This window comes from Amaranthus tricolor, chromosome 3, assembly GCF_026212465.1.
Source record: "Amaranthus tricolor cultivar Red isolate AtriRed21 chromosome 3, ASM2621246v1, whole genome shotgun sequence".
NCBI classification, from domain to species: domain Eukaryota; kingdom Viridiplantae; phylum Streptophyta; class Magnoliopsida; order Caryophyllales; family Amaranthaceae; genus Amaranthus; species Amaranthus tricolor.
In genome coordinates this window covers 25922273-25937496 of record NC_080049.1, presented here as the reverse complement: position 1 = coordinate 25937496, position 15224 = coordinate 25922273, and the positions used below count along the sequence as shown (strand labels likewise).

General features: G+C 28.9%; 2 protein-coding genes across 2 annotated transcripts; both read right to left on the bottom strand.

The window, feature by feature from the left end:
• Positions 1-3947: 3947 nt before the first annotated feature.
• LOC130807779 (anthocyanidin 3-O-glucosyltransferase 2-like) lies at positions 3948-6179 on the bottom strand. The gene has a single exon (XM_057673113.1). The coding sequence runs from the start codon at positions 5521-5523 to the stop codon at positions 4072-4074; it is 1452 nt and encodes a 483-aa protein (XP_057529096.1). The 5' UTR covers positions 5524-6179; the 3' UTR covers positions 3948-4071.
• Positions 6180-9493: 3314 nt separating this feature from the next.
• Positions 9494-14963, bottom strand: LOC130807778 (anthocyanidin 3-O-glucosyltransferase 2-like). The gene is made up of 3 exons (XM_057673112.1): positions 13862-14963; positions 11060-11467; positions 9494-10161 (listed from the first exon to the last, which is right to left on the bottom strand). The coding sequence occupies exons 1-3, from the start codon at positions 14421-14423 to the stop codon at positions 9662-9664; spliced, it is 1470 nt and encodes a 489-aa protein (XP_057529095.1). The 5' UTR covers positions 14424-14963; the 3' UTR covers positions 9494-9661.
• Between the last annotated feature and the right edge of the window lie 261 nt (positions 14964-15224).

Below are 15224 nucleotides of genomic sequence, written 5' to 3'. Positions count from 1 at the left end.
TTTTAGCTGGATCAAGTTCGGTTTTGAGCATGAATTGGGTCGGGTATGACTCGGGTTGGTCACTATTAGGTTTGGGTCATCTCGGTTAACGGTTATATGTCGGTTATAAAAATAGGTCGCAGTCCGGGTTCGATTTACGATTTTCGGACGTAAATCAGTTCGGGTGCAACTTCGGTTCGGCTAATGTCGATTCGATAAACCTAAAAAAGAAACATATTTTCGGGTCGGTTAACTTTCGGTTTCGATTCGGATTTTCGGATCAAGTCATATTTGAACAGCTCTAACCTCAGCATACGCATTTCTGTAATTTTCATCTTATGTACAAAAGTCTTTTTTACGACCCAACATAATCAAGTGTGAAGTATGTTTGTCCGAACTGATTTGGGTTGAAAGTAGACAAAAGCTTTTTAAGAGCACTTAGTTGTTCAAGCAGGGAGTATGTTTATTCGAGTGCCTCTAGCTCTCATTGGAACAAGCAATTTGTTCGAGCTGCTTTGTTAGTTTAATTTTGTGTTTTGCATGTTGGAATTTTAACGATATGATCTTTGTATGCCTCTTAAATAACCCGTAACAACTCAAACTGAATTCTAATACTGGACGTTTTAAGTGAACCTATGTGGTTTCCAAACTCAAATTTTGGATATTTATTGTTTGATATACAAGACTATATTATCAATTGAAGATTGGTTTCTTGGTTATTTTATCTAAATGATTATGGGTAAACTCCTAAACTGATATACTTTAAATATTTTTGTTTAACTTTAACCAATTTTTATTATTAGATTGAGTTAATTTAGTAGTTTTGATTTTGATATGATTATTGTAAATTTGGTAATATTTGAAGTATATTTTTGCATGTTAAATTAACGGGCATGTTATTTATTTTAAGATTAGGTCAGTCCATGGTTATATGCACTATGTATAATATTTTGAGGAAGTTAAACAATCATGTAAATGTAGCAAGGATGCATGATAGAGAGGCAAATGATAACTCAAGGCAACTAAACTCTTTTTTCTAGATAGTAAAATAAAAAAGTTTTATTTAACATCTAACTCAGTTAAAATATCAACAAAATAAAAAGTTTTATTTTAAGGCAGCAAAGTGTTGCATTGTAGAATTTAAAATTTTGAACACTTATTAAAACATCGCATAAAAAGTGTCTAAATTTCTTTTTTTTTTTAGTGTATGCTTGTGGTGAAATTTGTAGAGGTTTAAAATTTAAGCCCCTAAAATCATTTATCCAACATATTGAAGTGAGAAATATGCAAAAACCATGTTTCTCTCAACAACTCCAACAATATACAAGAGAATAGCAAGATATTCAATATGAAGTCACACGTGTGAGGAAGACAAGAAGGACAACACAACAAGCTCAAAAATTTAAAGTCGTTTACCTTCATTTTTTCCATTCCTCTTTCTCAATTATTCACTTAATCTTTTGTTAAATATTTTCAGTCGAGAGTAATCAAGTTTCCAACATAAACGTCTGCTGAATCTTTGCCCTTGATAATGTTAATTGAGAACTTATTTTCCATACTATAACCATGGAAAACTTATTTCTTATGTTACCGTGATCAGGTTGGGAGTTTTTTTTAATTTTTTTACCAAACCACCCTATGCGAATGCAGTTTGGTTAGAATTTCAAAACAAATCGCTTTCTCAGATAGAGATTAGTTATAGCCAATATTTTAAAAATAAATTAAGAAAAAGAAAATTGTCATCATAGATAGCGGTTTAGTGATTATACATATTAATTTGGTATTATTACTAAACAACCAACCTTCATCTAAGATGTTAGTTTGCTTTTTCACGGAGTAAAGATCTATATTAGCAAAAATAAAGTTGTCAGACTAGATGGCGGTTTGATTATTATCAAAAAAATAAATTTAAATCAATGAGATAAATCCGCTTTTGAGATAGTAATTTGAGTTAAATACCAAAATGCTATCTCAAGTAGCGATTTGGTTTGACAGATTTAAAAAAAAATCCACCTATATGGACGTTAGCATGATGGTAAATAAGTTTTCCATAGACACAATAAAAAATATGTTCCTAAATTACAATATTAAGAGAAAAGTTCCAGCTTTTGTATATTTTTCAAAAAGTTGCAAGCAAAATGAAAATACTTGATATGTTTTTCAAAGTGTTTTTTCATGTGTGTGTCGGAATTGCTTTTATTTTGTAAAATATGGAAGAGCAAAATATTATAATCATATCATAAATAATAAATCATAATCATAATTATAAATATTAATAAAAAAATAACACATGGCGAATTCTAATAGTTTTGCCAGAACTAAAGTTAAATTAGGTAAATAAAGATGAAAGTTTGGTTTTTGGTTTGAATTCGATACAAATCCAATAAATACTAATAAAAATGGAAAAATAACACATGGCAAATTCTAATAGCTTTGCCAAATTTAAAGTTAAATTAGGAAATAATTAGGGTTGAAAGTTTGGTTTTTGGTTTGGATTCGATAAAAATCCAAATCAAACCGAATAAAATTTGGTTTTGATATTTTCAGTCCAAGTCAAAATCCAAATTAAAATATTTATAATCCAAAATGAATCGAACCGAATTTTAAAATACCAATTCAAATTGAACCGAATAGACCGAATTGTACCGATTTATATATTTTCTACCGAAAATCAAATTTGCATGTATTGTTTCAAAATTATTCTTTCTAAAGCTCCTAAAAAGATATTAATAAGTTTAGGGTTTTTAATTTGAACAAGTAAAAAACTTTTAACAAAAATCTAAAAATAAGGGCTAAAATTAAAACAAATCAAATGGAAGATATAATTTGCCTTTAAGATTTCAGTTTTTCTGTTTTGTTGGACCTTATACCGAGTCCAAACCGAACACCGAATTATAATTAAAAGTCAGTCCAAACCAAACCAAATTTAAAATATAGTCAAACCAAATTACTTATTCGATTTGGTTTGGTTCGGTGTTCGGCTTTTCACCAAATTACTTATACCCCTATAGGTAAGTATTTAAAAAATATCAATACATTAATTCTTTATATCCAAATTAGAATCTTAAAGAGATAATTGTTTCAAAAATATATTTTATACGCATGTAAGGAATTAATTTTGAATAATATTATATATTGATATAAAGTATTATTATATCATCATATCGTATATACTAATAAAAATATTGAAAAATGACAAATGTTATTCTTAAGCAGTCTTGAAAAATGAAATAATATTATTGGATCATACTTGATTGCATAACAATATTTTATTAATTTAGAATCTTTTTTCTATGTGGAGGTAAATTAGGTAAAGTGTTTAATAATTTATTATAACAATTTTATATACCTAACTTAGAAATTAATATATTTATGTGAATGAAAAATAGTGCATTCAATAAATATATTTTTAAAAAATTCAGTATATAATTTTAGTTTTAAAAAAGTCATACTCTCGATAAATTTGATCATAGTAATACGTACTTGCATTATTCCTTTTATATATATATATATATATATATATATATATATATATATATATATTATATATATATATATATATATATATATATATATTATATATATATACATATATATATATATATAATATATATATATATATATATATATATATATATATATATATATATATATATATATAAATGTATGTATATATATGTATATGTATATATATGTATATATGTATGTATGTTTATATATATATATATATATATATATATATATATATATATATATATATATATATATATATATATATATATATATATATATATATATATATTCATTCGTACATTGCACAAATATATATATATATACTAGTTTATCTCTAATAACTTGCATATTTAACAATAAATTAATATTTTTTTCTGAGCAGCATATACTCTTCAAATTAAGTCTCTAAACGAACTCAGCATTATTTGTTCTAACTAAAATGAAATATATGATTCTTAAAATTAACATTAATCATATTAGTAAAACAAGCAAGCACAGCAATAGCATCATATATATTTATTATTAGAGGAGCACTAAAACAAAAATGCCGTCCACTTAATGATAGTCATATTTTAGTCTCTAGCCAACATTACTCAAAACATGCTCAATAAATCTCCGTAAACTTTTGTGAGAAGATCCACCATCTTCTAAAGCTTTTCTACTCTTTCTTCGAATTTCACTCGCTCTATTCCTAGCTCCATCATCCATACACATTAATTTTCTAACACCATACTCAATCTCCTCAGCAGTCACCTGAAAATTGGCTTTATTTGATCTAAAATCACGTCGATAATCCATCCTAATCTCGACTGCTAAGCCAAGCTCCTTAACAAGCGAAAATGCATTCAATTGTTGCTCAGCGTAAAGTGGCCACGTTGCCATAGGAACACCAAACCACATACTTTCTAACGTCGAATTCCATCCACAATGCGACACAAACCCGCCAATAGCAAAATGCTCTAATATCGACACTTGTGGGGCCCACCCTATAATTTTTCCTCTTTCAGCCGTACGGTCCATAAAGCCTTCAGGTAAGGCATCTTCAAACGTACCGTCCTCACTTGGCTTTGCAAATTTACCCTCCGGAGGTGGTTTCCGAAGAGACCATAAAAATCGATACCCGGATTTCTCTAAACCATTAGCTATCTCTTTTACTTGATCGGCATCAAAGCTTCCCATACTTCCAAAACAGAGGAACACCACTGAAGAACAGGGCTGATCATCAAGCCACTTCATTATTGACATATAATCTTGGTGGGACCCACTTGTACTGTTTTTCCCGAGCTCTAAAATGGGACCCACTGGATAAACAGGAGGGATACTACCCTTAGCTACAAGATCAAACAAAGCATCTGTACCAATTGTTTCTAGCTCTACAAATGTATTAATCAAAATACCCTTAGATTTTCTCAAACCTTTTGCGTGTTTGATCAACATAGCGGACCCAAGTTCTTTATCGACCAATACAGCAGGCAAGTACTTCTCTTTGAGCGGGTTCACAAACCCGGAAATGGCAAACTCGGTATTCGGGTCATCAAACTCAGCTGAAAGATCAACCCCTTCATCATCAGCTAATGATTGAAAATGAAACAGGACATTCAAAAGGTTAGCTCCGGATGTGAAGAACACATACGAGGGGACTTGAAATTGATCTGCAATGTCAATCATGTCTGTACAAAACATATCGAGGATGAACCCAGAAAGCTTGGGTGAACCTTCTTGAATCCTTTCCTCGATAGCCTGCTTAACGAGGGGCTTTTGGAGGTCTCGGAAGGTCTGAAAGAAGGTTGGAGAAGACGGTTCAGGAGGATTTAAAAGAGGGGGCAAAGTGTGGAAGATGAGACGAGTTGGGTATTGATTATCACGTTTTTGGGAATCAATGAAGGAATTGACGGTCGAAAATGACATAGGGGAGTTGATTATGATGATGAAGATGGAAAAGCGATGATCGCCTTGAAGGATGAGTTTAGCCATGTTTACAGTTGAGATAAGATGACCCATTCCTGGGCTTGGAATGAACACTATCTCCATTGGAGTAATACGGGTACGAGACTCTGACCTGAATTGATGATTATTAATAGGGAAATTTCACACGTTAGCTTTCAGTTTATGCACAAATTAATTGCCGTGGTATTTTTCGTTAAGTTCTTGTTAAATTTCGTTTAATTCATCATTTTATAAGTTTTTTCCACATGGCATCCAGTTTTTATTTAATTTACAATTTTAACTTTAAATCACCAATTTAATGTTTAATTCACCGTTTTATTCATTAACGTCCATCAATGTTGTAATAATTTTGTTTTCTTTCAAATTGTTGGCATTATTTAAACATTAAATTGGTGAATTTAAAGTTAAAATTGTGAATTAAACAAAAATTGGATGCTACCATGTGGAAAAAACTTACAAAATAATGAATTAAACGGAATTTACCAAGAATTTAACGGAAAATGCTACGGCAAGTAGTTTGTACATAAATTGAATGCTATCATGTGGAATTTTCTTAAAAAAGTACAACCATTGACATTTCATAAAAACTGAATGCTATCATGTGTAATTTCCCTTATTAATAATATGACTAAAAAGCAAATAATAATTGAACGAAACAAGGGTGGTGTGTTGGGCAGGGATGAAGAAGTGTACAAATAATATTTGGAGCTAGTTATCTGTATGGAAGAGTATGTGGTAGTCTAAGGGGCGCATCATAGCTACATATAAGGGTACAAAAAGATTTGAGGATCATATTAATTTTGGGAAAGATTGGACTCTAAATCTATGGGATAGATGACATTGTTGATATGGCAAATTTGTTATCTTTAGGGCCAATAGAAAGTGTGGTAAGAGCCTAAGTGGTAACCGCTCATTGTATGACCTTGTTCATCTTTTATTTGTCCTTTGTAAGTTGTAACCTAGTATATGGTTCGGAATTTCACCAAAAAATGTGCATATTACATACTTTTTACTCCTTTATTCATATAATAATGAATGAAATAGTGGCCTGTTTGGCACCATAGAATTGAATTTCAAATGTTGAATTGGGCTAAATATCTTATTTAGAAAGTTTAAAATTTACAATTTATCTTAAAATCTTAGAACAAGTAATAAGTGGGCCAAATTTTTATAATTCAAAATATAGCTTTATGACCTATTATTTGCAAATTCTTTCAACCACTCTTCTTACTTTGTATCTCTAAACTTTTTGACCTCTTTTCAATTTCTCTCTCAATTTTTTATGAACCGTAATTTTTTTCCTTTTCTTTCTCTCTACAAGCTTTTGCGATAAGAAAGCACAACCATCAATGGTTGATTATTGTTCAACCTCGAGTATAACCAAGGCGTGTGCATTTGGCGTTGAAAACTCAAACTAAATAACAGAAAGTCCAGCAACAACTTTTACAGGAGGCTCGTGTTCGAGAAATAGAGGTACTTGTTGCTCCATTTCTATGGAATTATAGCTTATTTAATTATTTTAACTAAACTTTGATAATCTCCAAATATTATTGATCTTAATTAATTCTTGGCATCATTCATTAAACCATAGCTAATATTTCGTGTTAACTATTTTTTTTTTCCGTTTCTACATTAGCATGGTGCAAAAACTCGCTCAAGTTGATTCAAAACGGGCGAGTTGAAATGATTTTGCAGTTTACCGTTTCGAAATTCCGTTTCTACATTACGATATATATATATATATATATATATATATATATATATATATATATATATATATATATATATATATATATATATATATATATATATATATATATATACATATATATATATATATATATATATATATATATATATATATATATATATATATACATATATATATATATATATACATATATATATATATTATATATACATATATATATATATATATGTATATATATATATATGTATATATATATATATATATATATGTATATATATATATATATATATATATATATATATATATATATATATATATATATGTATATATATATATATATATATATATATATATATATATATATGTATATGTATATATACATATATATATATATATATATATATATATATATATATATATATATATATATATATATATATAATGTTAATAATAATGTTATATTAATAATAATCATCAATGTAGTAATATTGCATTGTGAAAAAGAAAAGAATTCAAATTAATTGGAGTGGGAGGAGTACTTTAAAGGTTAGTTTTAATATTATTAATGTGAAAATTAAATGTTGATATATATGATATACATAAAGTAGGTAAAGGAGATAAGTAGTTTAATAATAATAAAATTTAATAAGAAAATGCAAGATAAATTGGGTCATCCATTAAATAGGTGATGGATAATTGTTGTTTGATTAAATGGATGAGTTGAAAAGTTTCGGTCTAATTTGAAAATGTAAGATTATATAGAGTAAGCAAATGCAATACATAGAGTATTGTACAACAAGCATGTGAGAGTTTTGTTGAAAGGAGTGACATGACACTTGGCATCATAAACGCTTATACGAAGTAACACTTGAAACAAATGCTTATATAATTATATGAAGTGGTGATATAGTGACAAATGATACAAATGCTTATAAATTAGTATATTGTATGATGATGATGATATGATGATCATCTTAAAATATATTCTAAGAACACAACATTGGTAGTGTGTACTTACTTAAAGAAAATAAATATAATTGTCAAAGTACAGGGACTTCATCATCACTTAATCATTGCCCAAATAAGCAATATAAGTTTGCATATAAGTTTAAGTACAAGTTTGAGATTATATATGAAAACTATGAAAATTGATATTATGAGAAGAAAAAAGATGAATCTAGAAAAAGGTAAAAGATAAGAGATATACTTCCTCCGTTCCATTATACTTGCTATATTTGACTTTTTACGCAATTCAATGTGCTATTTTGTTCATTTTATATGTTGACTTATGCACTTTTAAAAATTATAAAAAGTTAATATTATGAAAGTATTCGATTAGACGATTCGAACAAGATCCCACCTAACTATATTTTTACTTACATATTAGCCACAATATATAAAATAAGCTTGAACGATGAATAGTGCCCAAAACGAAATGTAGCAAGTATTTCAGAACGGAGGAATTATATTACTATGGCCATATTTTAAAAACACTTTGAAGACTTCCAATTTTACAAGATTGTAGGTGTTAGTTCAGATTCTTGGTTTCATCGAATGAATTTCATGTAAGATATCTTTACCTTATTAGAGAGGGTTGTGAAAAGATCTTTCCTCTCTGTGATAACTTGGACATCTCTTTGAGATTGCCTTTCCCTCAAACCTCGGTTAGGTTCATTCAATTGAGCATCTTCTTGATGGTTCTCATTTATAGATTTATTCTTTTCTGTTGGAATTTTGGTGTGACTTTGAGTGCACCAATAAAATATGATGATGTGTGATGGTGTATGGATGTGTGTGGGTATGTGTATGATGATGTAGAGAGGTGTTTAGGAGCTGCTCGACTAGTATACACTTCTGCTCGATCGAGTGAACAAGCTTGACCGAGTCAGTAGCTGTTTTGATCCTCCGCTCAACCAAGAATTGATCCGCTCGACCAGGACCCCATTTTGGTCGACCAGTCGAGCGAGGCCCAGCAGCACGCTCTGTTTCTTGCGCGATAAGCTTATACGGGAATGTTTTATTTTGGGCCTTCTCCAATTCATTTGTAAATGACTTTTAGTATAAATAGGAGTCCCTACACTCACTCCATAAGTGATTCAAAACCCTAGCCAAACATAAACTCTCTCTTTCTCGTTTCTTGTTCTCCAAGTGTATTACTCCATTGTAAGAGTTCTTGAGAACTCCATTGATTCTTCACATAATACAATCAAGCTAATCACCACCGAGGACGGAGCCCATATTGGGGTGAACCTCGTATTAAACTTAAAAACGTGTAAATATTAAAGTAGACAATAAAAAAGAAACGAAACAATACATATTAAACTTAAAACAAGAACATTATTATTATCAAACAAAAATTGAAACTAGACACTCCTTTGTATTAATTTCTTTAATATGAAAATTTATTAGATCAATTACAGCTATTTTAGAGAACAAAAGAAAAAATTATTTCATTATAAAGCAAAAGTTAACAACTAAATTTGATGGCACATGAGTTATGACAACAAAACTCTAGTAGACGTTATTGAAGACGTCCTGAATAAATCGGCCCAAGCAGTCATACGAAGATCCACCTTCTTGTAAACATTTTCTACCCTTGTCTTTCATTTCTGTTACCCTTTGTTTGGTCTCTTCATCCATGCTCATTAGTTTCTTAATCCCATTCTCAATCTCTTCAGCAGTCACTATAAAATTTTCTTCTCTTGTCCTCCAATCTCGTCGATAATCTATCCTAATCTCGACTGCTAATCCCAACTCGTTAACTAGCTCAAATGCATTTAGTTGTTGCTCAGCATAAAGCGGCCATGTAGCCATTGGTATTCCAAACCATAAACTCTCTAATGTCGAGTTCCATCCACAATGCGATACAAATCCACCCACAGCTGAATGAGATAATATCGAAACTTGCGGGGCCCATTCGATGATTTTGCCTCTGCCGGCTGTCCGGTTCAGAAAGCCTTCAGGTAAGGCGTCTATATATGTCTCGTGCTCACTTGGCATCCCAATTTTACCTGTTAGAAAATAAAATTAAAATAAAATTAGAATTTTAATAATTACTCGCATCATTTCTTGAAATTGTTCTAACAAATAATATTTCTTGGGATTAAGAAAAATTGAATCTTTTAGATATTTAATATATATTATTAAATAATAAAGTTAATGAAGAAAAAATGAGATCATAAGCAATAAAAAATATTAAAATAAAAAACTAGGAAAACTATAAAGATCACATTCATTAAAAAAATATAAATAAACTTATAATTGAATATTTAAAGACTTATAAACAATATAAAATGCTAAAAAAATTAGTTGAAGATATGTGGAAACTATAAATATTATAATAAAATTCTTCTTGTTTCCACAAAAAAAAAATAGAATCTTTTATATGATTAATATATTATTTTATAATATCAGAAATCTAAAAGAAGAAAAATGGAGATCGACCACTGAAAAAAGACCATACACCGACTAAAAGTTCCAACTAACACAAAACACTTGAAAATGTTCGACTAAATTTCCAACTGAAATGGGTTAGTCGGAATTTTCGAAAAAACTACTAAATCCTTGTTAGTTAGAAATTCCGACTAGACTTCCTATTGTTTCACTTTTAGTCGGAAATTTTCCAAGTGAATTTTTGACTAAATTTGTGTTAGTCGGAATTTTTAGATTGAAAAAGGAGGGAAAATTTCCGCCTTTACTTTTCAACTACAATTCCGACTAAATTTTAATGAAAAAAAAATTCGATCATAAATAATATATAAATGTTAAAATTAAATTAATGAACAAGTTAATTTTCTCTAAACCTTAGGATATAAATAGAAAATTCTTTATAGTAGCAACCCAAGATAGCAAATGAAAGCAGTTTTGAGAAACTGAGAGTATTAAAAATGGAAGGAGTAAAATACTTACCTTCAGGAGGCGGTTTACGTAGCGACCATAAAAACCGATGCCCCGAGTTTTCTAGACCGTTGGCTATCTCTTTAACTTGAGCTTCATCAAAACTTCCCATGCTACCAAAACAGAGGAACACAACCGATGATGAAGGTTGATCATTAAGCCAGTCGATGATATACTCATGATTTTGTCCTTTAGATCCACTTCTGCTCTTATTATCAAGCTCTAAAATTGGACCCACAGGATAAACAGCAGGGATTTTATCTTTAGCTACCATATCTAACAAAGCATTAATCCCAACACTTTCAAGCTCACTAAATGTGTTTACCAAAATCCCTTTCGAAGTCCGAAACCTTCTAGTATGTTCTAGAATCAAATTCTTCCCACTTTCCCTATCAAAGAACACTGATGGAATAATCTTACCTGTAAGGGTAAAGTCAAGATTTTGAATTAGGTGATCAAATAATCCATTTATCAACAAATCATTTATTATATAATATATAGACTAAAATAAATTTGAATTATATTAAAAATTATATTTAATAAATGAAGTTTACTGTTCTCTAAAATTTATCCATTTTTGAAAAAAATCAAGTATTTTGACTTTATATAAGTCTTTAAAAAAACACTAATAAATTTAAAATAGCAAAATTATAAACACATACACTAAAAAAATGAATGTATAATGAAAGATAAAGATTAATGACAATGTAATAAAAATTTATTAGTTATTAAAAAAATACTTCCTCCGTTCCATAATACTTGCTACATATTTTATTTTTGGTAATTTCATATTACTTGTTACATTTCCATTTTTAGTAATAAAACAATCATTTAAAATTCTACCTACCCCTATTTTTATCCTACTCTATAACTCTCTAACTTTTTTACCTACCATTATTTAATCTTTATCTATTCCCAATTAAAATTAATATTCCCTCCATATTTATTATTCTCATTAAAAAATCACCTAATCTCCCATAACCCACTATCCCAATTAATTATTTTCTCCATTTAAATACACTATCTCAATTAATTATTTCTCCCATTTAAACCAACCTTCCCAACTTCTTAATAATAATGGTGGGATTGATATCAACTGTTGGATTTTGTTTGGCCTTGATCTAACCGTTGATTAATTTCCTATATAAACTAACCCCTACCCACTCCTAACCCTAATCTCTTTACCCGTCCATTGCCGTTTCCCCCTCTCTCTCTCTCATTCTCTCTTTCTCTAACCAATCTCAGAAAACTCAAACTCTTTGGCTTTGTTTGTAATTTCAATTCTTTGGCTTTGAATCTGATTTCATTTCTTTGGTTTTCTTTCACTATATTTGACGAAAAGAGGGATTAGATCTGGTTTCGTTTCTGATCTTTGGTTATGTATTTGGTTAAAGCTTTACATCTGGGTTTTCTGAAATTTCTCTAGTTCTCATGTTTATTTTAATTTGATTATGATTTTGATTATGTTATTTTTTTGATTTTGTTTTTGGTTTGTTTTAAATTCCGAAAAGGATGATCTGGTTCTAGTAGTTGATGAAATCTGTTTTGATTAATGATTCTCTTGCATGTTCTTATTTTGATATTTTTAAACTTTGATCTGCTCTGTTTTTTTTTTATTTAATGTTTATTTTAATACGTTTATGATATTGATTTTGTTATTTTTTTGATTATGTTTTTGAGCTGTTTTTAATCCCAAAATCATGATCTGGTTTTAGTCTTTCACCAGATCTGGTTTGATTTATGATATTGTTGCATGTTCTTATTTCGATTTATTTAATGTTGGATCTGATCTCTTTTTTTTTCTCATGTTTATTTTAATTTGATTATGATTTTGATTATGTTATTTTTTTGATTTTGTTTTTGGTTTGTTTTAAATTACGAAAAGGATGATCTGGTTCTAGTAGTTGATGAGATCTGTTTTGGATTAATGATTCTCATCCATGTTCTTATTCTGATTTTTTTAAACTTTGATCTAATCAGTTTTTTTTAATGTCTATTACTAATGATAAGATTTTTATTATGTTTACTTCCTCTGTTATGTTTTTGTTGCTACATAAGATTATGTTTCTTATCTAAACTATTTTTCCTTTTTCTTTTAATATTAACAACAATAAAATATTAATATCCTATAAAGTGAGCAGTAACCTACATTGTAGGTGATCATAATCCTTAATATTTGTGCCCATACTAATGTAGCATGTAATACAGAACAGAGGAAGTATATAATAGTTTAAATTAAAATTTAATTTTTTAACGTTTTATAATATATTTAATTACTCTAATCATTGAACTACATCTTTTTTTAAAAAAAAAAAACTATTGAATTAATTAAACATCATATGATATAGTACTTCCTCTGGTGCTTTACCCATTTTCCTAAATGGGCAAATCATATTTGTTGTCCCATTTTCATTTTAAAACATATATTTTTAGGTGGTCCTTGCATTTTTTCAAGATTAAAAAGAGGTTTGCTAAAAAATAACGGTGATTTATCAATTTGGTAAATTACTTGTAGGTGGTAAGTACTTATAAGCTTTTGAGTTATGATTTTAATGATTTTGTTTTTCTTTTTTTATTTTAATTATTTTATTAATTTTTCTTTTGTTTTTGTATGGTTATTTACAAATAACCTTAACTAATTTAGATTTTTTATATTAAAAATATTTAATATTGCACATGGATCTACTATTTTTGATGATCTCTTATTTTCTTAGATATTACAGATAGATCTACTATCTTGAAAGCCTAATTATAATAATAAGGGAACCACATAGCTAAAAATAGAATTGCATTTTCGAAAGGGGGCCGGGTTACCTGTAATCGGGTTTACAAATCCAGGAACATTGAATTCAGAATCAGATTTGACACTATTAACAATGTCAATCCCTTCCTCATCAGCCATTGACTGAAAATGCAACATAAGATTCAAAAGACTAGCTCCAGAAGTGAAAAACACATAAGACGGAACCTTAAACTCGGCAACAACATCATTCATGGTTGTACAAAACATGTCGAGGATGAATCCCACGAGTCGTCTGGACGACTCAAACAGGATTCTTTCCTCGACAGCTTGTTTAACGAGGGGCTTGTAAAGCTTCATAAGGGCTTGAAAGAAGTTGGAACAAGAAGGATCAGGTGGGTTGCAAACTGGAGGGAGAGTGACGAATATAAGACGAGATGAGAAGGGATTGTGTTGTGATTGGGATTTGATGAAGGACGTGACTAAAGCTGAAGTAATTGGGACGTCGATTATGAGAATGACGATGGAAAGGCGTTCATCTCGTTGGATTATTCGTTTGGAGACTTCTACGGCTGAGAGAAGGTGTCCCATTCCTGGTGATGGAATGAATACCATTTCCGCTGATGAGCTTTTCATTTTTGTTTGCTTTTAGTTTTATGTTTGGATGAAGAAGATGGTATGACTTACCAATTATATATATATATATATATATATATATATATATATATATATATATATGCAATATTATAGTCCCTCCTATTCTTTTTACTTGGACATTTGGGTTTGACAAGGATATTAAGAGTAGGAGAAGATCCATCAAAAAGGTGCTAATTGGGGTATTTTAAGTGATTAGATTAATTGTTAAGGTGGGTAATTGGGGTATTTTAACTTTTTAAGTAGTGTGAGTGGGGGTATTTTGATCATTATATGTGTGAACAAAGGATATTTAAGTAAAAAAATCAATGACAAAAAAAGAAATAAGACAAATAAGGTGACTTTACCCAATAAAAAATGGGACAAATAAAAAGAATAGAAGGGAGTATCACACATTGTTAAATAACATCACATATGATTATATTTTAATTTATAGATTAAATATAAAATACAAATTAAGAGTAATGATATAATAGTCACTAAAAATTAAATGGGACAAAATACAAGTGATAAATAATTAAGAGGGAGTATATATATATATATATATATATATATATATATATATATATATATATATATATATATATATATATATATATATATATATATATATATATATATTAAGTACCAAATATTTTGAAATAGATAAAATAGGAAAGTGTATCAATTATTATGAAATGGTCGGGGAGAAAGTACTGTTACTTTTCATTTTGTTGCTTATGTAAGATATTTTTCATACCAGAAGAGAGAAATTAATTAAACATTAATTCCATAATACATGAA